General features: G+C 52.3%; 7 protein-coding genes across 7 annotated transcripts; 4 read left to right on the forward strand and 3 right to left on the reverse strand.

The window, feature by feature from the left end:
- Positions 1-217: 217 nt before the first annotated feature.
- PpBr36_08633 (uncharacterized protein) lies at positions 218-2,053 on the forward strand (the record flags this gene model as incomplete). Its single annotated transcript, XM_029895761.1, has 1 exon — positions 218-2,053. One exon carries the CDS (start codon positions 218-220, stop codon positions 2,051-2,053), a length of 1,836 nt encoding a protein of 611 aa, XP_029747705.1.
- Positions 2,054-2,901: 848 nt separating this feature from the next.
- PpBr36_08634 (uncharacterized protein) lies at positions 2,902-3,807 on the forward strand (the record flags this gene model as incomplete). The annotated part of the gene is made up of 2 exons (XM_029895762.1): positions 2,902-3,017; positions 3,168-3,807. The coding sequence occupies 2 exons, from the start codon at positions 2,902-2,904 to the stop codon at positions 3,805-3,807; spliced, it is 756 nt and encodes a 251-aa protein (XP_029747708.1).
- Positions 3,808-12,291: 8,484 nt separating this feature from the next.
- Positions 12,292-12,537, reverse strand: PpBr36_08635 (uncharacterized protein; the record flags this gene model as incomplete). Its single annotated transcript, XM_029895763.1, has 1 exon — positions 12,292-12,537. The coding sequence occupies one exon, from the start codon at positions 12,535-12,537 to the stop codon at positions 12,292-12,294; it is 246 nt and encodes an 81-aa protein (XP_029747707.1).
- Positions 12,538-13,231: 694 nt separating this feature from the next.
- PpBr36_08636 (uncharacterized protein) lies at positions 13,232-15,102 on the forward strand (the record flags this gene model as incomplete). Its single annotated transcript, XM_029895764.1, has 5 exons — positions 13,232-13,295; positions 13,356-13,594; positions 13,669-14,026; positions 14,112-14,524; positions 14,596-15,102. The coding sequence occupies 5 exons, from the start codon at positions 13,232-13,234 to the stop codon at positions 15,100-15,102; spliced, it is 1,581 nt and encodes a 526-aa protein (XP_029747710.1).
- A 688-nt stretch (positions 15,103-15,790) lies between these two features.
- On the reverse strand, positions 15,791-17,630 carry PpBr36_08637 (uncharacterized protein; the record flags this gene model as incomplete). The annotated part of the gene is made up of 3 exons (XM_029895765.1): positions 15,791-16,631; positions 16,734-17,159; positions 17,293-17,630. The coding sequence occupies 3 exons, from the start codon at positions 17,628-17,630 to the stop codon at positions 15,791-15,793; spliced, it is 1,605 nt and encodes a 534-aa protein (XP_029747709.1).
- A 1,237-nt stretch (positions 17,631-18,867) lies between these two features.
- PpBr36_08638 (uncharacterized protein) lies at positions 18,868-20,103 on the forward strand (the record flags this gene model as incomplete). The annotated part of the gene is made up of 1 exon (XM_029895766.1): positions 18,868-20,103. One exon carries the CDS (start codon positions 18,868-18,870, stop codon positions 20,101-20,103), a length of 1,236 nt encoding a protein of 411 aa, XP_029747197.1.
- A 334-nt stretch (positions 20,104-20,437) lies between these two features.
- PpBr36_08639 (uncharacterized protein) lies at positions 20,438-24,737 on the reverse strand (the record flags this gene model as incomplete). Its single annotated transcript, XM_029895767.1, has 3 exons — positions 20,438-21,014; positions 21,092-24,476; positions 24,569-24,737. The coding sequence occupies 3 exons, from the start codon at positions 24,735-24,737 to the stop codon at positions 20,438-20,440; spliced, it is 4,131 nt and encodes a 1,376-aa protein (XP_029747196.1).
- Between the last annotated feature and the right edge of the window lie 393 nt (positions 24,738-25,130).

Raw genomic sequence — 25,130 nt, forward strand, 5'->3', positions numbered from 1 at the left:
ACACGAGTGCAGAGTCAGTCCTTTCTGTTTACGAACAGTCTTGGCATTCGATCTGCCGTGATTCCGCTCGTCATTACGGAAAGGCCGGGGCTGATCTCACTTCGTATCAACTTCGTTGATTCACTCCTACGCCGTTCTCTAACTGCGAGTGGGAAAGCAGGTCAAGGATTCCGTTCAGAAAAACTTGCTCTGGCGCAAATCGCTGGGGTTCCTCATCATGTATCTCGACTCACTCGCCATCCACGACATAGTGCATCCCACAGCTGCATTCTCGCAGGATGAATATATTCCAGATGGCGAGCACCAGAATACTGGGGAGCCGGCCCATTACACGAGTGCCTCTAACGAATGGGAAAACTCTCAGCTCAACCCCAAGAACCGCATCGACAGCCTTGATCTCCCCAAGCCGCCCTTGTGGCGCATCGACGGCTCGGCAGGCCTCGGAACTCAATACTATGCAATACCTCTTTTTTTAGGCCAACTCCCGCCTCTTCGCATAGATGCCTTCGTTGCAGAGCATCTGGGCAAGTCCTCGCCTCTGTTGCGGTCACTGCTCGACCTCGACCAGGCTTTTCACACCAAGGATGCAGCCAGGGTCAACCGCCTTGGGATCACTAGGCACATCGTCCGAGCACTACACGTATGGGCCAAGAGGCTGATCGACGCAGGCGAGCTAGATAAGCTCGAGGGCATTTTCCTAAGACAGCCATTTGGAACCAAGCTCATTTTTGAGAACCTGGATTTGAACGTAGCCAACATCAGAATAAGTGTCGACCCGAATCACGACCTCGAGCTACGACTGCTTTCAGTTGGGGACCTTGCCGCTATGTGGAACATGCCAGTGGATAACTTTCCGCCGTCTAAGGACATCACCGATCTGGAGTTTGTCACACAGCTTCATGACAGCGTATGCGTTGTGCGTTCTCACGGGGACGTCGGGATGGACATTAATGGTGAGGATAAGGGCGAGGGTGAACAGCTCATCCTCAAAGCCCTATCAAGCTCGAACCGTTATCTGTACCACGAGCTCAAGATTTTGTTGACTATGCCTCCGCATCCAAATATCATGTCGAGGCCCATACATATCATCACCAAACAATGCAATTTTGGCAACAAAAAGGGCATCATTGGCTTCACACTGTTTTACCATCGGACAAGCTCGATCCGCGATCTGATACCTTGGATGCGCATTCACAACAAGCTCAAAGTACAGGACCAGATCAAATGGGCTATACAACTTACGTCTGCCCTGATTCATATCCGTGAAATGGGAAAGACGTACTATCCGGACTTGCGCCTCGACAATGTCGTTCTCTCGGAAGAAGGCGATGCCGTCATGGTTGACTTCGAGCAACGTGGCGTGTGGTGCGAATTTGGGTCCCCCGAAGTTAACAATATTGAATTCTTGCGAATTCTTGCGTGTGACGATCCGTCTGAATTCACAGGATCAGATGCTGAGCCGACGATTGGTGAAGAGCTGCGCGTTGGCTACTCGGAGCTTTTAAAGCGACTGGTCCCTAACTGGGAGGAGTTGTACTTCAGCAGCGACTACAACAATCCATCGCAGGGCTATAATATAGCCTGGAAGGCATTGACACCGGCTCAGCAGGAAGCTGCCGAGGTGTACATGCTTGGGAGAGTGCTATGGTGTCTGTTTGAAGGGCAAGCGGCTCCTAAGCGCGGAGCAGTGTGGCAGTCTTACCGCCGGGAGACAGATATCGAGTTTCCAAACTACAGCGAGCGCATGCCCGCGGCGATGCGTTCTCTCATTGACCGATGCACGGCAGGCAGACGGCAAGCCTGGAGTGATCAGGTCTCGCGGGTTCGCAGTCGCGTCGTGCTTAAGAGCGGCGAGGTCGTTTCCACCGCCGAGTTACGCCGACTGGCCAAGGATTGGTGGACGCGAGAGCTGCAAGAGAACGGGCTATACCTGGATGCACAGGGCCGCGGCGCCGATTTGGACAAACTGAAGAGAATCGACGCTTCGGCACAGCGACCGAGGTTGAGGGAGGTTCTGGCAGAGCTCAAGCAGTTTGAAGCGTCTTGGAAGTGACGCCAACGTTGGAGAACATGACATACGTTGTAGAATGTATCATCCTGCTTTGCAATTTGCTTAGGTGGGCAGAGTTTCAGCATCTGCACCACCTTAATTTTTCTGCTTCTGTTGGTTTCTTCTAATTTTATTTGGAGTTTTGGTGCTTTGAGCCTGTCTCGTTTTTATATCTTACAAGCTGTGTACCGTGTAGACGGGCTTATGGAAACCCACGGTCCCTGGCACACAAGTAAACAATGGTTATAGTTAATTCGATTTGGGATCAATTTGCAACTTGAGATCAACCTACGTCGTCGCAGTTATATATATACCTAATAGATAAGGTGGTCAACCTAGATAAAACACGGCTTCGTCATTGTCAGTCATAACTTTGTGCCTCTGTGGGATTGAACTCCATCAATGATGAACCGCTAAGCAGATGCAGACGTACCTGGCATCATTTCGCGATGCTAACTTAGATCTAACAAAACTGAAGGTTGTACGGACGCAGTGATTGGGCGCTTGTTCTGTAAATTTCTAGAAGACAAGACCAACGATGAAGCCCCCCACTACCTTGCAAATTCGTTTATGGGAAGATCGGACTCAATGAGGTTATTCGTTGAGAATATGGGGCAGCTCCGACGAATAAAATCGGAGCTTGAATGAAGGCACGAACCCCGCCATCGTCACAACTCGTACTGAGGTACGTCAGTTGCAAAGGTAGCGGATATCAAATTGTAAATTTGCACGTGCTAAGATACTCGACCGGTAATATCTCAACCAACTATCAAAAGCTTTGAACGCCGGCGACTCCTTTGCAAAACTTCGACTTCTGTTCGGGGGGGAAAAAAAAAAGAAGAAACACCAAAATGGCCCCCCAGGCAATCATCGCACCGTCCATCCTGTCTGCCGACTTTGGCAATCTGGGCGAGGAATGCTCCAAGACCATCAGGCAAGGTGCCGATTGGCTTCATGTTGACATTATGTGAGCGAGCTACCTCGGATTCAGAAAAAAAAAAAAAAAGAAGAAACCCAGGAGGGGAGATCACACAACCCCCCACCCCCAACATCACTCCGGCCGCTCGCTAACATGACAACCCAAAACTCTTGTTTGCCCGCGCCCCAACCTCTCCAGGGATGGCCACTTTGTGCCCAACATCACCTTTGGCCCGCCCGTGGTGGCCAAGATCCGGGGCCACGTCGACAGGCCTGAGGCGGCGCACGGCAAGGGCACGTTTGACTGCCACATGATGATCGCGGAGCCCAAGAAGTGGGTCAAGGAGTTCAAGGCGGCCGGGTGCGACCTGTACTGCTTCCACTACGAGGCTGCCTTTAGCAGCGCGGCCGAGGAGCCGTCGGGCAAGACGGACGCCCGGACGAGCCCGCGCGAGCTGGTCCGCTACATCCACGACCAGGGCCTGCTGGCCGGCGTCGCCATCAAGCCCGCCACGCCGGCCGACGTGCTGTACGAGCTGCTCGACTCGCCCGACGCCGCCGACCGTCCCGACATGGTGCTCGTCATGACGGTCGAGCCCGGCTTCGGCGGCCAGAAGTTCATGGCCAGCGAGCTGCCCAAGGTCCAGGCTTTGCGTCAGAGGTACCCTGAGCTCAACATCGAAGTCGACGGCGGTCTGGGCCCCGGCACGATCGACCAGGCTGCCGATGCGGGCGCCAACGTCATCGTCGCTGGCAGTGCCGTCTTTGGGGCCAAGGACCCGGCAGAGGTCATCCAGGTCCTGAGGGAGTCAGTGCAGAAGCGCGCTGGAAAGATCTGAGGGGAGGGGAAGGGAGGTCCTTGAAAGTCTGGCATGGGGGGGCAGGAGTGTGCACGGCTGGTGTGAGGATGGGGGTCAGTTGTGCATGATATTCAATGGTGGTGTGTGTCCGGTCGCATGGCTAGGCGATAGTCTGTAGAAGCAGGCTGATCATTGGCTCTCTAGTAACAGGAGAAGCCACCGAAGATATCACGGGATCAATATAAAACATTGCTGACACCTGATATCAAGAAGGGAAGAAGCAGGGCGTGTAAGTCACTGATGGTTCAAGTGCCTTGTCAAAGCTAAGGGCAGGTGTGGCCTATACTAAGACTCCGCGTGTCTAGTTATCTACTCGGCCAATGCTTCTAGGCAGCAGAGCAGCTCCCACGAACCGTGTCTTGTGTCTTTCTTTTATGGATGAAGGATCACGCCTGATCAGTCGCATAGTATATCGGCCTATGTCCCGGTGCTCACCAAGTATCAACATGACCTGTGCTGTTGATGCTAAGATCTTGTCAAGTCTCACCATTTGAACCGTACAAAGAATCCTCATAGGGCATTCGAGCTAAATACATCCGACAGCGGAAACCTTGGACGCAAACTAGGAGACAGCTTCGCAGGGCCAGTATTCCTGGTATGCCCAAGTGATCAATGGTTGCCCAAACGTCACATTGATATTTCATTCCGAAGCCATTTATGCCATAGCATAGAAGGTACCAACAAGTCACAATAAGCCTACCCTTTAGTTTCCCCCTCTCATGGACTGAGCGGTGCCAGAGAAAGGTCATCCAAACTTGACAGGACGTTATCATCCGTAGACTGAGACGCTGTGTTGGGAGGCAGGGGTGTGGTGGGTGTCACTTCACAACGGGTTACCTAGACTGGGAACTGTAGACAGAAACACAATCCCCCCACGTTCCTTCTATCTCGAGGCGAAGACCAACCGAGTCTTGGAGGGCCTGATAGAAGAACAATGGCTGGATCCTGTGAAATTTCATCTCTGCCAAGGGCCAGGGATGAATCAAATTGGGCGAGTGGAAGCTTATCACGCGAAACAAAGCCTTCTTTCTGTATAAGGTAGTGTTTGATACCAAGTATAGCCGGGGGTTAGCCGATCCCAGTTGGTTGGACATGTGGTCCTTCCATTTTCTGTCTCTTTTTGCTCAAGACGGCATTGGCGACAGAGAAAAAAGCTAGTGCATGCAGGACCAGGCAATAGGCATATTGTTAAGCGCGGGATTTGGTTAATAATAGCCCAGTTGGTATCAGATATATGACCCAATGGACAAAGAAAGAAATAGGAAGAAAAACCTTAATAGAACACACGTTTCCCCCCTCGCTTCTAATCACTTTGCAACCAGTTAATATTGTTGCATTCGGGAGTAAACCTTGTGACGATGCTCGTGGAAGAAGCTAAAACATCCAAGACGGGCATGGTGATGGGGAAGGAGTAAGGAAAAAATAATAATAATAATAATAATAAAAGACAACAAACCCTAAGCCCCTCCTGGTTTCTTGTGGCTGCCGTCGGGGCAGAAAGTGGGCTGGGGGAGATTTTCCCCCTTTCGAGTCAAGGAAACCAGGCCAAAAAAAAAAAGCGGCGTCATCATTTTCAGACTGTTAACTTCTTTATTATCTTTGACTTTCCCATTAAAGGCAGGCCGACAGGGCAGACAGGGCAAGGGGTAGAAAACTTTTTTTTTTATCACTTACAAACTACGCAACGACCCGCACGAGGGGAAAAAATTAAGGAGACCGGCATCCGGTTCGGAGAGGCATGAATCTACCATGTACATTACTACTGGTATCGGCATATGGGGAAAGGAGACGCGACAAGTCGCGCATTTTCCGGAGGAGCTTGCCATAATGCGTTAGCGCTTTCCGAGTAGCGGCCGCAAACACAAGGTTCTTCCCCGACGTTGGTGCCAACAACCACACATACATACACAAGTATGCAAGCCCATCGAAATCACGCACTATACAAATTCCCCGTCCTAGAGATGTAATTTTTCTTCTCATATTTTACTCTCCGAACACTGCACCTTTGAACCGATTGGACCGATTGGACCGCGGCAAACTGTTGCGCGCTACCAGATGAAAAAGAAAATAGTTCCTCAACGGTAACGACCAAAGGTCCGCGTCGGAGGAATGAGGCTCATTGGAGAAAAAAGAATGGGCTGATCTTTCACACGCCAACACTTTGGCGCTACTGCACAAGGGCGCGCGGCGCTGGGCGCGCTGGAAGAAAGCAACGTTTCGAAGAAAGCACACTTGGCGAGGGCAATTCTAGGCCTGCGCCCTGCAGGACTGGGTGGAGAAAGTTACTGTAGCAGTACATGTTCTGAGATTTGAAAATGAAAAAAAAAAAAAAAAAAAAAAAAAAAAAAAAAACCATTTCCGACCGGACAGCAAGAGAAACGCTGACTAAAATTGACAAACGAAGTTTTCCCCATGTCGTGGCGTGGGGGGAAAACCTTGGTGTGGTCTTCTTTCCCATGTCGTGCTGAATCAAAAGCCAAGGAAAAAGTGCTTGGTAGGCGTATCTTAATTCGTCTGTCAATGCTTATGAAAGTACATGGTAGCATGGCCGCGAGTTAGGCGAGAGTTGTTTTTTTGTTTTGCTGGAGTGCTCCTTATGACATACTAAGATAACTACCGAACAACTGGGGTGGTTGAAGTCAATTTTATTTATTTCTTACCCTTATTTATTTTTCGCCGTCTGTTCATTGCTATACGTTGCATTGTGGCAGTGTCGCAAAGTGTCTGATAATATGACAAGGAAATATAGCATGGGCAGCTAGCTGTCTGTACATAGTATATTGTAATTACTGTAATATGTGCGTGGTTGGAAAAGACGATGTCATAACGCCAAGCCCGTACGCGAGCAGAAACCACCCCTACAATAACAGGGACAGTCAAATAAACAGGACCCTCGGGGAGGGGTGGAGGTTCATGCCTTGACGAGTTGCACAGAGATTTATGGACATGTATGCAGGGCAGTAAACAAGCCCGATGTTCTGAGAAGGCCAGGTGGTTGACTCAAGAAGTCTCCGACGTAACACGCATCCGTTCGTATTTGTCCCAGGGCTCTGGATACTCGCGCAAGCGACCTGCGGCTTGGTGGGTTGAGGATGCTTGTCTACGCCGCGAATAGAGAACAGGAGATGCGAAGGATTTGGCTGGGTTGACAGACGAAGTTTCGTGTCGATTAGTGTTTGCTTGGCTTCATTGGATGTCAGGAATCCAGTGACTAGGTCGGCATGGTATGGCATAAGCCTCGCCGACCAGCTAACCTAGACCACCTAGCTGTCATTTACAGACTCCTTACTTTTTAGAACAAACCGCGTAAATCATGTGTGGCAGGAGGCTGTGCTATAGTGCCAACTGTAATATGTATACCGGATACCCATGACACTCACTGATAGGTAAATCAACCGAATTACCCGACTGGTGCGAACCGCCCGCAAGAGCTGCCATCACGATGCTTTTCCCCAGGGGACAAGCTTGCATGGAGTAGATTGCCTCCTGTAAACTGTAAATCACATCACATCCTCCCCGCCAACGAATAGTCGCGGTTCTTTTGTTTTTTGTTTTCATCCGTAGGTAATTTTTTTTTGGTCCCCACTCCAATTGTCTGTGTCAAAAAGAGCGTTGGCACTATGTGGTATTTGGGCTCAAGTGGAGTTCGGGACCTGCATTTCGTTGCCCGGACCAAATTCCTCCGTGGTGCCATTCAAACCACCGGGGAAAGCACCCGTTTGCTAGCTCAACCCGCTTCGCCGACTCGACCCTGCCAATCCCCCCCACTCAGCCCGCAGGTGCTGCCCGCCTTTTCACTTTCTTCAGCTCCTTTGGGATGGTGAACTGTAATGAAATCCTGCATGGCATAGGATCGGGCTCTAGCTTCTTTAGGGATGAAATGGACACCCGGCCTTTGAATCACCTACCTATCTCTCTTGGCTTGCCAGAATCTAACAGCAAGGCTGAGTGGATGTAACTAGAAGGGTAAATGGGTGCGGCCACACAATTGAAAGTGGTATGGGGACCGAAGCGATGACGACAGTTTGGTATGGGTCGGACCGAAAGGGGGAAGGGGAAACCGAGTGCGAAAGATAGTAAAAATGAAAAGAGACAAAAACAAGGGCCTCGGTCTCCATTCTGGGATTGGTCCAATTGCGAAATGTGTTGCATCCAGAGGAGTCGTCTCCAGAGGAGTCTTCGGGTCACGCAAGGCCGAACATGGGGAATTCTTTTTTTTTTTTTTTTTTTTGTCCAGTGGTCGGCCGATCATTCTAGAACAAGTCTTCGTTACTACCCTACCTTGCCTCTTGCTGCCTGGTCTCAGTCGGTGTCTCCCACCAACCCAACAAGGATCTTTGATCTCTGAAGCACGCAAAAAGACTGCCTGAGCGAATCTCGGTTGAAATCCCCATGTTAATTGTCACTGTTATCACACACCGGAAGTCGAGGCCAAGAAAGAACCCCTGGCTTGGTATCGTGCCGTCTTTTGTGATGACATGCGGGCGATGTGACTTGATGTTGCGCGATATTATGCCACCGATGAAGGTGCAAGAAAGAGGGCAAATTTTTGCTGCATCAAGGGGCCGGGCGACTCGAACAAAGTTGATCACCGCGCCTTTGGCGAAGATCGCTACGAACACCTTGAACGCCCTACCGTGCACAGACACTACCGCGGGGTTTTCGGAGATCAAAAGAGGAACGTTATCATGATCCTAGCACGGCAAAACAAACTAGACTAGACTAGAGGATCATTTAGGATTAACGAAAGAGTGCATAAAAAAAAAGACCCTCTTTCATCACAAAATTAAGGTGCATACACTGGTGCGACGTGAAACCGGAAAGGCTGGATGGGCAAACATGAGAAGACAAAAGAAATGCACAACAAACTCCGCTGTACTCAATCCGGGTGGCAGCGGCAGGATCCGACGTCTGTCGCGATCTATCCAGCGAGACTAATACGTGTGTTACCTGCGCCGCGGAGCCGCGTTCCTCCAGTCTAAGGTACAGCAAAAATGACGACGATATTAACTGCCTGGGCTATAGTTTTAAAAGCAGGGGGAAAAGGTCAGGTTTGGCTGGGGGCGGGGGCAAGAAGTGGTGTGGTGGTTCTACGGGATCGAAATGTCTCGGGAGCACGTTGCAGACGGCGCGCGGCAGTATGCGAAGGTCAGATCACCAGGCTTACATGACACCTTAGGTACCTAGCAAAGGGTCGCGCGAAGTGTCTTGTGTGGTTGGATGAGGCGGGGAACGCACCAAACTTTTCTGTCGTCCCAGCAGTTTAGCAAGCCATGGGATGGTTTTGTAGGGGAAGCGGCCCGGGGAAAGGAACGCCACGTTGCGGCCACCAGCTAAGGGAATTAACAAAGAAAATTATTGGGGTGGGTGGTGATGGTGGCTAGGGAGATATTTGGTTGACACTGATTGTAGTTCGGTCCTCAACGTCGGAGCATCGCTTGGCTTGTTGGCGCTGATGCTTTCACTCGCTACCAAATGGTACGGCGATAAGTGCAGTCGGTCTATTTGTTATCATACAAATCATACCTAACATTAACCCGTATAAATTAATAGACCAACAGCTCTCTGGGCACGCGGTCGGTATTGTTGGTTCAATGCAACCTCGGGCTGGAATTTGAATCGGTCACATTTTTCAGCGGTCCAGGTTTACCGCAGGTTCGGCAAGGAAACTCGGAAAGAAGCGGTGGCGACTGATTAGTTATACTAGTTGGATAGTATAGGTCAGGTACAGTAGTACTGCAGCCTAGAACGTGACTGTCGTACAGTACTACTTGTCGTGCGCAAGAATCTTGGCCTCCACTTGCGTTAAATTTCTGTACGTTGGTATGATCGGAAACAGATCGTGTTGAGCAAAAACATTAGACACTCGAACACGTTTTGCGTGATGCTGTCGGGCTTGTCTTGTCAATCAATATCTATCCCACCAGGTCAAGCCCTCAAGCGATAATCATCATCCACAGCGATCTAGCAGGGGAGAAACAGGGGCGAAGCAGGGAAGTGCATGTTTACTAGTTACGCGAGACACGGGTAAGGTTTCCCCGAGAGACGCGAGCAAAAAAAAAAAAAAAAAAAAAAATCGGTAGACCATGCCGCACTGTCACGACGTAAAAAGGCAAAGGCGGATAGGGGAGAGGTAAAGAGAAGTTGCGTACTGTAAGGAAACGCCAAACTGGAGCCGGCGGAGCGACAGCCCGTCCCGCCTTGGGCGGCGAATGAGGGGAATAACGGTACGTGAAAAATGTGCCTCAGCTCAGGCGCGGCACCCCACTGCCATAGAACCCTGCATGCATCGTACTCTTTAGGCGGGCTTAGGCGAGGACTATGCTCATTGCTGCACACGCGATCATCATCTTGGGCTCAGTATCTTCAATAAAATTCTACTGTTTGGTATTGGTGAATATGGTATTATTTGCTCATGTGGATGTGATTGCCGTCCCAAAATAGTCAACTATGGACGAGATTGGCCAATATGGGACGAAAGTGACAGGCGTTGTCCAGCCGAGGACACGCCAATCATTTTCGCCATGCAACCATACTCAGGGATATTGAATCAAGCAATGCACAAAGCATTACCAATTACAGTGCCTTGTTGTTTAGTGTTAGGTCTCCAGCTTCTTTATTCCAGCACAGACCAGTAGCGTTAAATATGGGGTGTCTTGATCGTCGGCCAAGCATGGAAAGCAAGGGCTCTGCTTGTTCCAAGTCGATGATAGGGCGTTGGATGTGCTTGGATCAATATGACGCCGCTGGCATCGAGAGGAGGAACGGAATCATGAAGGCAAGAGATCATATTAAATTGACTTGGCACGTCAGATCGGCGCGGTAAGATACACCACATTAAGTCGACAGGAGAAAAAAATATTAAATAAAATTTACACAACGACTGGCGCATAAGCAATGTTGAAGACGGGCTACGAGTACCAAGAAGGGTACATACGACCGAGTAAAGTTTTTGAACTTGACGACGACCCAAAGCATCAATATCTCTGAGTGCTACGTAGCGCAGTAAATGCAACACTGAAAATACATCTGAGACAAATTTGATCATCTTGTCTGCATGCATGGCAAACATGTCAAGTTAGCAACCATTTTAGCTGAAAAAAAAGACACAAAATTAAAATCGACATCCCTTGTCCTTTCTTTGTAGGTGCATTGTAGGAATGTGACGCAATCTGTACTGTACTGCCAGGCCATCCAATATCTGCAACACTCAGCCGTCCCCAAGTGGATAGAATAAATTAGCACGGTTATTTGTTTTGGACCCGAAATTTCGCGAGCTGCTATTGGGGAGCTCGGGTTCATTGTTGGTGTCCTGGTTGGTGATATTTATTTCGCTCAAAATACCAAGACGGCTCAGAGCACGAATACCTACCTACAAATAGAGGAACTGCATAGAACTCGAGCTAGCTACGAATCCAGTCTGGATCGATCCATCAGAATTCACCAGACCCATGAAATAACAACCATGGTACAACAAATTCCCAGAGCAACCAAAATGATAATTACTGGACGGGCCCCTTTGTACCCAACCTCACACCAATCCAAAACAACGCCATACTGTACTGTACATTGGCATAATGGAACCAAGGTTATGCTGCCGTTTCTGCGACCATCCCTGGCATTTGCAGGCATCCATTTTTATTTGGCCATTTATTTGTGTGGAAAAGAACACATGTAGAGGAGAGTGATTGTTGAAGAATTAAAAACAGACATAAAGGAAAAAAAACATGGGATTATGATCACCTGCAAGTTTTGGATAAAATACAAAGAGTCAGTTGTATACTCGTCGATATCGGATGAAATTTCTACATCTTTGAAGTCATTTTGGAACTTGATGGAGCTTAGCAGAAAAGAAGCAAAACTCGATGGTGACTGGTCCACTAGTGACAGTATGAGGACTTTAGTAACACAAAGTCATCACCCAATCTTTTCTCACTCGCCTCCTCAAGAAAAAAGAAAAAAAAAACATTTCTTCAGTTTGGGTGTCTTCCAGTGGTTGGGAACCCCTGAATCCCCCAGCCCATCTTTCTGAAAACCCCTGTTGGACTTCACCAAGCACCTGGGTGTGGTGGGCACCGGGTTAATGACCCCTGTACGCCGCTGGACCAATGAACGACGTGCAAACGCAACTCCCGTGTCTTTGCCACTACCCACTTTGGAAGGAGGGAAGGAGGGAGGGACTACTACTCAAGGAAGAAAGAAATTTACAACGACCCCTCTGCAGAAAGTCGAGCAACTGACAGCAATAACGGCAGTGACAGCTGACAGCAGAGAATAAATGCTTATGAGCTAGAGCAAAGAAGAAAAGGCCTATCGGCCGGCTCCAGTTCCAAACGAACCTGATTCCCTACCGGCAAAATGACAGAATGGTGTTGGACTATGAATATATGAAGCGTCTCAAAAACGACAAACACAAATCAGTAATATATTCGCTCTTCCACCCAGATACGAAAGTCGAACACATCAGCCCTGGCATGCCGAGCAACGCAATCCCTTGCTGTCAGGGTCCCGACCAATGGAGCTTACCGATCTGGGGCTCCACCACGCATGCTGCACCTCTGCTTGGTTCTTGTTCCTCACAGTGGTTCGAGATGCTGACACCCCCTGCTGGCCTAGGCTTGGGATTACCCTCATCGCCTCCACCGAGCCAGATTCCTGGTCCTCCCCAGTGTGCACTCTGCTTGACTGACCAGATCCCTCATTACCCATGATAACCTACATATCTCGTCCGTCTCCCTCATATGGCCCACCAGCCTCGAGAACCCGGAGCATTCTTGAATCGCTCTCTATGCTTCCCCGTCCGATGTCGTCTGTCCTTCTTTCTGGCTTACATCGCGCGCGGATCAACAAAAGGTCCCCGTCATAATCCCCACTGACTTTTTGGATCTTGAGGCTGGGGCCCTTGGGTAGTCAGTCACTGGTCATACAGAACCACAACACTCTTTTTTTACATACGAACATATCCCCAAAAATACATACCCGCTGTCGGGGCTTGTTCTTGATCGTTCCTCTTTTGGATCTGACGACGCGGCCAGGTGATCGGATTAGCTCGGGCAGTGCCCGCTGCTCTAAGGCCTCCCAGTGTTGTACAACAACCCGCGATCCGACTCTGTCCCACCCGGGAACGACTACGGCTTCTAAAAGTCGGCTGGTCCGAGTTGCCACCTACGCTTGCGACCAGCAGTCAGGGATCTTACCTGCTAAGTCCTTTCGAGCAGTTCAGCTGGACTACATCAGAGAGACCAAATATACACATTCATATCTGTACACACGATATCGAAAGTGACGGGCGCATTGTACAACTGAAGTCGCCCCGTGGAAGCAACGTTGGGCCTTGCCATTTTCTTCTTCTTCTTCTTATTCAACAGCACAAAAGAAGGCAGAAAATCAAACTTCAATCACAATGGCATTCAACGGCTGCCCGAGGCCGTTTTTGAACGCGGCCGATTTCATGAATACCACTGGCTGTGAGTAGCAAACCCGGCTTGCACGTTGGCGATTTCTGTTTTGCTGATGGCCTCACCCAGTAATAAATGGCAGGTTATGCTCGGAAATTGGCCCAAACACATGCTGCCTTCCTTGCCCAATGACGGATTGGGTGTACCCGGAGAGCTTCAACATTCTTGGAAAGGTGTCAGAAATTGTAGCGGTCGTCTCGACTGCTGCCTGCATATTCCTGCTTCTCTCGTGGGCATTTTTGCCTGTGGAAAAGACGCACAGGCACTACCTCAGCATCTGTCTCACAATAGGTGTGGTATTGATGAACGTGAGTGCTTGTCGATTATGCCCATCCAGACGCAATCGTTCGAAATTATGGGCTTCTGACACAATAGACGACAGCTTGGCTTTGTGATTCCTTTGGCTGCATCACCAGAACAATGCGCCGATGCCATCACGCCTCATGACATGAAATCAAGTTCGACATGCGCCGCCTCCGGCGCCTTCGTCATCTTTGGTGGTTGGCTTGGCGTCATGTGGATCTTTTTACGCGCGCTGTCCCTTCACCTGCAAATCTGCTGGGGCACCGTCGTCGGCAAAACCTTTATGTGGTTTGCTCATGCCGCCGGCTGGGGAATTCCTCTCCTGGGCATCCTGCTCGTCCTTGTGTTTAGCGGTGTTTCGTTTCGGTTCGGCTCAACGTGCCACGTCAACCACGAGAACAGTTTGGCCGTCCTATGGATTCCGTTGCTTGTATTTGGTGAGCCGCCCTCGAACTTCCTTCTATGGGTCCCCCGGGCTTCTCTGTAGCACATTGCTAACAAAAGCGTATGCCTACTTTCCAGCCGGCTTCACCATTGCAATTCAGTTTGGAACCTTTGGTTACTGTGTCAAAGTTTACCTCGCATCACTGGCCGACAACAGCTCCTCGACGGGCGGATCTGGCCTACCCACCGCGCCCAACAGCGTGAAGTCTCTGTCCCCTCGTCAGACATACCGGAGAGTTCGTCGCGTGATCGAGCTGCAGTGGAGAGGCATCTTGATCGTCTTGATCATCGTCGCCGATGTGGTCTACTTCTCCATCGTTTTCGTCTTCCAGGATAGGACCGTCGAGAATATCCGGGAGCAACCCGAGACCGCCAAAGATTTCCTTCTTTGTTTGTTCTTAAACCCTGACAATAGGGCAGAGTGCTTTGACGAGGCTAGCAAGCTTGTTATAAGCCAAGCCACAGCCTTCAGTGTGCTTTTACTCTTAGGCGTAAGTCAGCTTTACCCTATGTCCTCGCGATACCTCAACGGAACTTATTCTAACTATTGTCCTCCCAACAGATAAACGGCTTCTGGCTTTTACTTCTGCTGGGCCGGTGGACCATGATAACTGCATGGTCTGACCTATTCATGAACATTTCGGGCCGCAGGAAGCCCGAGTTCGTCTCGGCAGACGCCCGGTTCGACATGATCAAGAACAACAGGCGTTCGTACGAGATGCTCTCCCGTGACACGGGTAAGAAGCAAATGGACGACTCGGTAACACCATCGCCGGGGACTTCGATATCAATGTCACCGCCGCCACCCGTCAGGCAGCCGTCGGTGGGCGCGACTTATGATAGAAACAACAACAATGACGGCAACACGCCTAGCGGCCGTCGGACGCCCGATTATCTGGGCCAGGCTGCGAGGTATCATGCGCCGATGCGCTCATTCTCATCCCCAAGACCTCCACCTGCGCCGCAGAGTGTGAGGTGGGATTCGAGCGAAATGTATGGCGGAAGGGATAACCACGATTTTTCAAGGAACACGGGAGACGTGAGCCCTCTTTCTATGAACAGGATCTGAGTTATATGTAGTACTTTGTTTGAGGAGCGGGATCAAGACGGTTCCTTTTGTCTATGGAAAAAAAAAAAGGAAATTTAAAAAAATCAAATGAAACTTAATGATAAAAACAAAATTTAAATATCTTTTTGATAAATTAATCAACCCGCATTTGGTCTTGATTGTTAGCCCGCCAGCACACGCAAATCCGAATCCTTGAGTATATCACCATATACAATCAACACGATACAAGCAGCCCATTAAGGAAGGTCATTTAGATACCTTCAAGCTCGGTAGGGCTAGTTTAGTGCTTTTCGCTCCACGTCCCAAAAAGAAAGCTAGGCTCAAGAAGGCGCTGCGCAGAGGGCCATTTGTATTGCACGGTCTCTCGACAGCTTGGGGTTTTGATCTACCGCTTGATCCTTTTGATCCGTGGGTTAAATTTTATATTCATGTTGTTAAATTTTGACATATTAATCCCAAGTATATGACAACTGCCAGTTCCAAGTCCGCACGCTGGCTGGAGGAGCTGGTGGCCATTTCTGTCAAGTGATACTGTGTCTTGAGTAGAGACAGGGATCCGAAAAGGTTGAGGGGGAATGTCGTCGACATGGGACAACCGAAAATGAATGAGTGGTGTGAGTTCCGTCCATAATATTTTGAAAGCAGACCGGCATCTAGGACATGTAGTCAGTTTGCCGACAGCGGAATCCTACTCTAGTGCCAGCAACAGGTTTGCCCAAGCCTCCACAACCGCTTCGGGGCTCTGGAAGTAACCAATATCGTTTTCACACTTGGTGCCCGGCTGAGGCAGCTTCCCTTCGCCAAAGTAGTCACGCACAGCCTTGAAGGCACAAGTCGAAGGCTGAGCCATCGAGGCGTGGCCCCCACCCTCAATCTCGAGCAGCACGCCGCCGAAACCGGCCGTGACGTTGCGGGCCGAGACGAGGGGCGTCACCGGGTCAAAGGTCTTGGCCATGATGAGCGGCGGAGCGGCGGTCTTTGCGTCGAAGCCGCCGAGGTAGCGCTCGGCGGCTTCAAAGGGCCAGCGGCCGCAGACCATGCTCGTGGCGTCGATGGCGTCGCCGCCGAGCCAGCTTGATTCGCGAATGGGCTCTATCTTGGCCAGCATGTCGTCCAGAGACCTTTCGCGCTGCACCTTGTCGCTGCACCGGATGGAAAAGGTTGCGTAGGGCGACACTTCGCCATAGATGGACTTCCAAAAGGTGACGAGCCCGGCCAGTGCTGCGGTGTCGACAGGCATTGTGAGGAGGATGTCGAGCCCGCGAGCAAGGCTGGGCCAGAGGTCTGGGCCGTACATGCTCGCAAAGATGGTATTCTTGAGCTCGCTGTAGCCGAATAGCACCGCCGAGTCCGGGATGACAATGGGGTTGTATTTCAAGTGCTGGAGGAGCTTTCTGACTGAGGCTTCGAGGTCCTGAGGAGTATGGTTTCTGCGGTTTCCAGCAAGAGGGCATTGATCTGCGTTGGCAACACACTGAGAGAGGAACTCGCCAAAGGTGGCATCCATGTCTTCTAGTTGGTCCTCGCTGCTGCAGAAAGTTGGAAATAATTTACGTTGTTACTGTGACGACCGGCAAACCCGACAAAACAAACGAGAAAAAAAAAGAAGACGCAGAATGAACAAAACTTACTAGGAATGCCACCACAAGTAGGGATTTATCACACCGTCCAGAACGATTTTATCGACCCGGTCCGGAAACATGGCTATCAAAGTAGCCCCGAGTAAAGTGCCATAGGACATACCCCAGTATCGCAGGAGTCCGTCCTCGCCCAGGGCATCGACGATCTGGATAATGTCTCGCGCGACAAAGGCGGTGCCCAGGAACCTACCTTTGTCTGCATTCTTCTTGGCACAAGCCTCGGAAATCTGAAGAGACGTGGCCCATATCCTGCCCGGGGCCACTTCGGACGAGTTTCCTGCATGGGAAAGCCTTTCTTCGATCGTGAGCCTTTTGAAAGCATCCTGAGGGTCTTGCTCGTCGAAGCAAGTGACGGGCAGCGTCTTTCCGGTGCCTCGAGGGTTGAAGCCTATGAGGTCATGTTGTCCACCGGTGGCACTTTTGTCGCCCTTCTTGGTCAGCCCGAAGCCAGAGACTGAAGTTGACAAGACAAGAGAAGAGATTTTTTTTTTTTTTTAAAAAAAAAAAAAAAAAAAAAAAAAAAAAAAAAAAAAAAAAAAAAACCACTAACGCCAGCAACAACGCGGCCGAGCTGTCAAGCCATTGGTTGCCAGGAAAGCCTGGGCCTCCGGGGTTGAACAGGATACTCCCCCTGGACACCCCTTTAGTTGCAGGAACCTTGATCAAGTCCAATTGCAGCATCTCACTGGACTCCTTGCCCGTATAGTCTAGAGGGACGTCCAGGTTGCCGCACACGGCGCCCGGGGCAGTGGTGTTGAACTCGAAAGAGCATGAACGCCAGGTGATGGCGCCTGCTCGCCTATGAACCACGGGGGTTGGGCTGGCGAATGCTGAGGAGAGCAATACTGATAGCCCAAGAAGGCCAGTCAGGGGGGAGAGCGAGGACATGATGGCTTGCTGGCGACTTGGTCTGTGTGGTGCCTTGTCGTTCCGCGTGCCATTTTCTCTCCCGACAAGGAACATTCATCAGATGCCAAAGCCTACATCTTATATAGAGCAGCATCACCGGCGCTGCATTGGTATATGTTTACTGCCAAACTTGTTGTTGAGGGAAGGCTACCGGGCCCCCAATGCTTGGTACTGTAGTAATCGACTCATCATTGGCGATTGCTGCTCGAGTAAGCTCGAAAACGAAATACGCGTATTCCATTTCCTAAAAGAAAACGAATCCCATCAAGGCTGAATCCCGTGTATACCCTGTCTGCCCTTTATGCAGTAAGCAAATTGAACAAATGGGCTTGTAAATTACCGGCATCCTAACAACATTGTTGCTGGTCGTGATCCTCTCGCTGTTCTGGCCAGAGTCTCCCTGGCAACGATACTAAGTGTCGACCTCAATCAATAAATTCTTGACGGTTGAATTACTTGCTATGGAGTCCAGTCAAGTCAGTACCCGATCATTACTCCTCTTCCCCTCTCTGGAGGATTTTCGGCATTCGCCCCACTGAACAGTCTGTCCCACGTCGCTCCCGATCGGGTGCTACTCCGTTTCCCCACGTGCAGCTGGTTCAGCTTCGCCAGGATTAACGTGACGTACCACACACCCTTTCCCGCCTTCGGAGTTTCGTAAGCTAAGTAAGTTAGTTACCTTACCTTACCTTACCTCACCTTGGGTACCCCAATCCCGAGTCATCCGTTGACCACGAGGTCTGCACAAAAAAAAAAGAAAAGAGTCTTCAACGGCGTCTCTCATTGACATCAAACAACCGTTGCGACGGCCTCAATTACTCGACGGATCATCCCCGTCATCTATATGGAGACGGGCCGAGCTGCATTGGTTGGGTGAAGAGCCTCGTGCTGGCGCTGGCCGCCGGGGACGAACTTAGTTCAGAAGCGGACGCCGTCGATCGATCCACGCGTGCCACTTGTTGGCTTGACCGACTGCCGACTGATTTTACCTCTAGACCATCCAAACTTGCGACGCAGCATCAACAGGGAAGGGAGGGGGAAGAAGAAGAAAAGCAAACAAGAGAAGCAAACGCTCGACTGCCAAGACTAAGCCCACCAACCTGTCGATATCCACACCTCTGCCTACCTATCTACCTACCTACCGAGTCGAGCACGACAGAGACGAGAATCAACAACGCCCGATTCAAAACAAACCAAACCAAACCAAAACACAATTATGCTCCAGTTCCTCTTCATCGGCTTCCTCTTCGCCGGCGGCTATTTCCACTACATGTGGAAGGCCGAGGCGGCCATTGGCGTACCCTGGGAGCCCGACCTCGGATCCCGCCAATTCGCTCAACGGCCGCTGCTCCCGCCCATTGCAGACACCTTCATAGACACCTATGAGCTGCCTTTGTCGGCCAAGGGCCGAGACGTAGTCGACTCCAAAGGCCGCCGATTCAAGCTCTCATCGGTCAACTGGTACGGCGCCAGCGACGAGCTCTTCGTCCCCGGCGGCCTCGACATACAACACCGCGACGTCATCGCCCAGACCATCCGTCGCATGGGCTTCAACTCGGTCCGCCTGCCCTACGCCGACGAGATGGTCATCGCCAACCCGCCCATACTCCCGCACCTCGTCTCCCAGAACCCGGACCTGATCGGCCGCCGCGCCCTCGACGTCTTTGAGGCCGTCGTCACGTCGCTCACCGACGCCGGCATCGCCGTCATCATCAACAACCACATCACCCACGCCACCTGGTGCTGCGGTGCCGACCCCTGCGACGCCGGCTGGGCCAACGACCACCTCGGCCCGCTGTGCCGCGTCTCCCAGACCGAGGAAGACTGGATTGCCCACTGGGAGACGGTCATGTCCCGCTTCACCGAGAACCCGCGCGTCATCGGCGCAGACCTCCGCAACGAAGTCCGCGGCGTCTGGGGCACCATGACCTGGAACCGCTGGGCCACGGCGGCCGAGCGCTGCGCCAACCGACTGCTCAAGATGAACAGCGACTGGCTCATGATCGTCGGCGGCACCGAGTCCGGAAACGACCTGCGCGGCGCCCGCACCCGCCCCATCCGCCTCGACGTCGACCAGCGCGTCGTCTATTCGGCCCACGTGTACGCCTGGTCCGGCTGGGGCTCGCGCGAGGGCCGCTACAGCAAGCGGCCCTACCCTTCCTTCGTCGCCTCGATGCGCGAGAACTGGGCCTACCTGGTCGAGGGCGACATCGCACCCGTCTGGGTCGGGGAGTTTGGCGCCCCCGCCCACCCCAGCGTCGGCGACGCAAACTACTGGCAGAACCTCATGCGCTACCTCAAGGCCATCGACGCAGACTTTGGATACTGGGCCATCAACCCGCGCAAGCCCAAGGACGACGCCAAGGAGACGTACTCGTTGGTCGAGGATGACTGGGTCACTCCGATACTAGACTACAGGATGAAGGACATGACGGAATTGATGCGAGCGTAGCCTTGTCTTGGTTTTCTCTCGTTCTCTTTTTATCATTCTTACATATATGCCTGTATCCTAGAATACGATTTTATCAAATGTCTCTTATCTTGACTACGGAAAAAATATAGCTCAACATGTAGACAGGCGTTGCGCAATAATATATCCCGGCTAGTACAAACATCAGCCCGTAAACGAGGACTGGGTTGGTCTATCTGCCTCGCCTGCACATGTCTGGCATCCGATGATGAAAAAGTTCTCAGTCAGGGTCGACAAATCATCGTCCTTGATTTCTTTTATTCCCTTGCGGTTATTAGAACCCTGTTCAGATGCAATCACCCATCCCATACATGTATTATCCGCAATCATACAAGCCCTCATCATCGCCCCCTGACCCGTACCCCGATGCTACTGCTTTGCCCTTGCCCTTATTAGCCCTCCCGTTGACGCCATCTTGCCTATCCTCCTCCTCCTCGCCGCTGGACGATGAAGCAATCGCCTTGCCTTTCCCCTTACCCTTGCCTCTCGCTGACGAGGCGCCGGACACCGTCCTCGCGCCCAAGTCTTTTCTCTGCTGCTGCTGCTGCTTATCTCTCCCACCTTCAAAGGTCGCCCTGACCCGCTCGTAGTGCGCCAGCTCGCCGGCACTCACACTGGGAATCAGCTCCTCATGCGCAGCCAACAAGTCCTCCTCGGTCACCATAACATCAATGTCCTCGGGGGTGGCATAGTGGTCGAAGAAGTAGGCCGTGGTGATCTCCTGCTTCCTCTCGGCGCTCATGGCCTTGATCTTGGCGTCAACATGTGACGCTTGCCTCGTGACTGCTTTGAGCATGGCATCGCTGCAAAGTGCATAGAAGTCTGCACCTGTATATGTGAATGGCAGCTTCTCCGCCACGGCCCGCAGGGATACCGAAGGGTGAAGTGTGAATCTAGATTGGAGGAAAATGTCTTGTCAGTCAAACATCCAATACTTTGCCCAATAGCGCCCACGTTTGGGTCAACTTACTTCCTGGTCAGCGCCTCCATGATTGTCAACTGTTTTTCGTGCGTATCCGACACGCCCAAGTACAACAGCTTGTCGAATCGGCCCGGTCGAAGGAGCGCTTGATCCAGCAGATCAGGCCTGTTGGTGGCACCAATCACAAACACACCACCCCCGCTGTCGTCGCCAGAAGACATGCCATCCAGCTCGGCAAGCAGCTGAGAGACGATACGGTCCATGACACCGCCACTGTCGCCCTGGTTTCCACGCTTGGGCGCGACCGAGTCGAGCTCGTCAAAGAAAACCACACAAGGTCTCGCGTCACGCGCCCGCTGGAAGACACGGCGCACGTTGGCCTCGGACTCGCCGATGTACATGTTGAGAAGCTCGGGTCCCTTGACGCTGAAGAAGTTGAGGCTGTACTCGGTGGCAATGGCCTTGGCCAGCAGTGTCTTGCCTGTTCCGGGAGGACCGTAAAAGAGTATTCCGGACCGCTTCTTCATGCCCTTGGCAAATAGCTCTGGTCGTTCAAGCGGGAGCTGAATCGTCTCCATTACTGCGTCCTTGACGTTTCCTAAGCCACCGACGTCGTCCCAGGTCACGCTGGGAATCTTGGGTGCACCGATGGCATCGGCAAAGTTCTTGCGCGCTGCTTCGACGGCCGTGTCCAGGTCACCCTTGGTCAGACCTCTAACAGCTGTGCCGCCCGCAACCTGCACGTCTCGGAGTGTCACAGCCGGCTGGTTTCCCTGTCTGTTCTGGCTCGCCCTCTCTGCCAGCGACTCGAGCCGAGAGCGCTGAGCGACAATGGCACGGTCGATCACATCAACCAGGTCTCCGGCTACCAAGGCAGCGGTCTTGAGGGCTACAGCCCCGAGGTCAACACCAGGATCCAGATTTATGCCACGCTGGTCTACTATGGAGCGGAGGATGCCCTCACGTTCGCCTTCGTCGGGAGCCGTCATCTCCAGCTCGTGCGTGAAGAGACCACGCACGCCATCAGGTATCTTGTCAGGCTCTGTCGTAGTAGCAATCAGGACTCTGGCATCAGAGAGGATGCTCCTCAAGGAGGTGGCCATTCGGTCTGCAGTGAGAGCCTCGATGTGCCGTATCAACAACGCGCAGCATTCAGGCCCGCAGCTTAGTGCCCGTTCAGCCCGCGCCTTCAGAGTGCCGTCGGTCTTGACATCGCTGCCGCCGCCGCCTCCCTCGTTGAGAATGTCGTAAGCATTGATTGTAAATGTGTGCAGCCCGATATCGCGGCATGTGTCGGTAGCCAGGGTGGCCTTTCCGATATTACGCTGGGTCGAAACTAGCAAGATGGCCACAGCCGGTGCTTTGAGGTGTATAGCCCTCTTGCTGGTCGCCGCGGCCAGCAGGCTGCGCATACGCCTGCGAAGCGCAGAGATGTGTCTTGGAGCCGGCTCACAAATTGCCACGGGTAAAGAGTCCAGACCAGGATTCGGCGGGGTAACAAGACCCAGGTAGTAGGGCCAGTTGCTGTCCTTGACGCCAGGAACCCGCCCGTTGACCATGCCCGAGGACTCAAAGTGCGCCATGGTCGTTTCGACACAGGCTGCAGAGCCCCAGAGATCGTCGTCCTGGTCGGCAGCATCCTGTTTTTGCGTCTGCACGTGAGACACCTTGAACCAAGCTACCTCATCATATTTGAGCCCCCCTCGGCTGGCCGCCGTTCCGCCGTTGGAGCTTTCGGCCAGGGATAAGATGTTGTCTATGGCAGAGCCTTCGCCGTTTGAAGTCTCTCTCATTGTACGGCCAAGCTGAGTGTCTATAGGCACTGCTATCAAATCGCCGGCCTTGATGACACGGAGCTTTTTCTCAAAGTGCCACTTGAGCCCAGCAATCACAGCAACCTCGACATCTTTTGAAGACGTCAGCGGAGTCCGCACTTGTTGGACAACAACGCCCCGCGCGTACGGTGGTTGCACGATGGCTGTCGCCTGAGACTGTGGCCCGTTGCCGTGATGTGGTATGGTTCGCTTGAGCGGCAACAAACGTAGGTGGGACGGAAGATCAAGATTCGCCAGTAGTATAGGGGATGCATACGCCAAGGGACCAGAAGACTTCTGCACTTGGGATTCGAAGAAAGACAAGCTGCGGCCGCGGTGCTTGGAGCTCGGTATCCGGCTGACTGGTCGGTTGGAATACCCTTCTGGCAACCCAAAAACCCTTGCAGGTCTCCAAACTGGCTCCTGGGCCTCTGGCTCTCCAAAACCACCCAGAGCAAAGGGACCAAACCCATTCGCAGGAGGGGCAGCTGAAGCCTCCACACGGACCCAATCACCAGAGAAACAGCCAATTCTTGACAGGTGACTCACGTCCACGTAGATATGAGCTTCATCATCGTCCTCAGCCGATGGCTTTGGGTGCAGCAGCTCGGCCGGTATAGGCTTCACAAGCCCCTGGGCCTTGAACAAGCGACCGCGGGGCCGATCTTGGCGCGCAGTAGTGGCCGTGAAGGACGAAAAGACAGACCCGGGCGTAGCAATACCGTTGGTCTTTCTCCCACGACCAATAGTCATCGGCGTACCAGCCTGTACAGTGGATATTCCACTGGCATTGCTCGGAAGCATTGGTGCTTGTAATGATATCATATCGTCTAGTGAGTCATCCGACAGGTCGTCATTGTCGCCCGAGGACAGCTCCGTTTCGGATGCGCTAGTGGCAGCACTCTCGTCCGCAGTTTCACTGGCTTCTGTCTTGTAACGCTCTTCGGCTGCCGAGAAGAATGCGTCATTTGCTGTATCCTCATCTGCCTCGGCCACACCGTCGAGCATCCGGCTAGACTGGCGGGAACCTCTGTCACGGTTCCCTTTTGAAGGAGAGCGACCAGAGGAGACTATGATCTTGGTGTTCGGCGACAGGATGCCCTGCGCAACGGGCTCGCAGAGGGTGACCTTCCCTGGGTTCGGGGGAACATGGGTTATGGGGTGCGGCGGCAAAGGCAAGGGAAACAAATCCCCGGCGTGTACGACCCTTAGCGTGCCCAATGCAGCTCTGACGGCGGCGGCAAGCTTTTGCTCCGGCGACGATGGTGCAGCAGGAGCCTTGCCGGTAGGGTGTTCCCTATGAAAGACACCTTCTCCATGTTCCAAGCGCTTGGCCAGCTCCCCGTCAAGGCTGACGAATACGGTGTCAAGTGACAGAGCGAGTGCGTCGAGCACCAGGATATCGATGCCGCTTCTGCTGTGGCTTGACAGCTTCGAGGGTGCGACACGCTGCAAGCTTGTCGCAAAGGTTTGCAGGGCAAGGGCCGAAGCTGAAGGGGAGAATTGGACGGTGGAGTGTGACAGAGCGGTCGACCTTGTTACAGCGACGATGGTCCAGTCGATGGACTCGGGGGTAGCGCCAGGCATCCAGGGGGATATGGCAACGTAGTAGACATCGTCTGTACTCGGGTGTCAGTCGGTGAGAAAGGAGATGGCAGAAGAGAGGTCGGACGGTATGGGACGATCATGGTCGGAGTCGAAGCTCACTCACCTTCGTGCACCTCATCCGGGGACAGGTGGGGGAAGAGGTCGGCAAACAAGTCTTCGGACAAGATGCCTACATCTCTGCGGACATGGTCGTCAAGAGCGAGACGTGCCGAGATGGGAAGTTTATCCTGGCGCCTCCTCCGCCTCCTCTTCCGGCTTTGCGCCGGGTCCATTGTGAGCGGCGTGCGGCGTTTGGTTGTCAGAGGTGTTGTGTTGCTGCAATAAGGGTTCGGTACGCGATAATTTCGAGGGCGCAAGCGCAGTTCTGCAGCGGGTGGGCGATTGCTGGGCCGACAAGGACTCCTAAACCTCCACGGAGAGCAGCGGAACTCGATTCGAAATAGCAATACCGCCGACAAACCAAAAACAAACTCGCCGTGGTCAATGTATTCTTGAAGGTTTTTGTGTGGATTGAAGTGTGTCCGGACCCTGACCGGGCTTCTGGTTTACTTTGGAGCTTCTACTCCAGTGCAATTCCCCAATTTGGCGCGGCAGAACCCATCGTCAGGGATGAGCTCCGATGACTTGGGCCTCGGCACAAAACGCGATTCTGAACCGAGTGGGGG

This window comes from Pyricularia pennisetigena, chromosome 5, assembly GCF_004337985.1.
Source record: "Pyricularia pennisetigena strain Br36 chromosome 5, whole genome shotgun sequence".
Taxonomy (NCBI): Eukaryota; Fungi; Ascomycota; class Sordariomycetes; order Magnaporthales; family Pyriculariaceae; genus Pyricularia; species Pyricularia pennisetigena.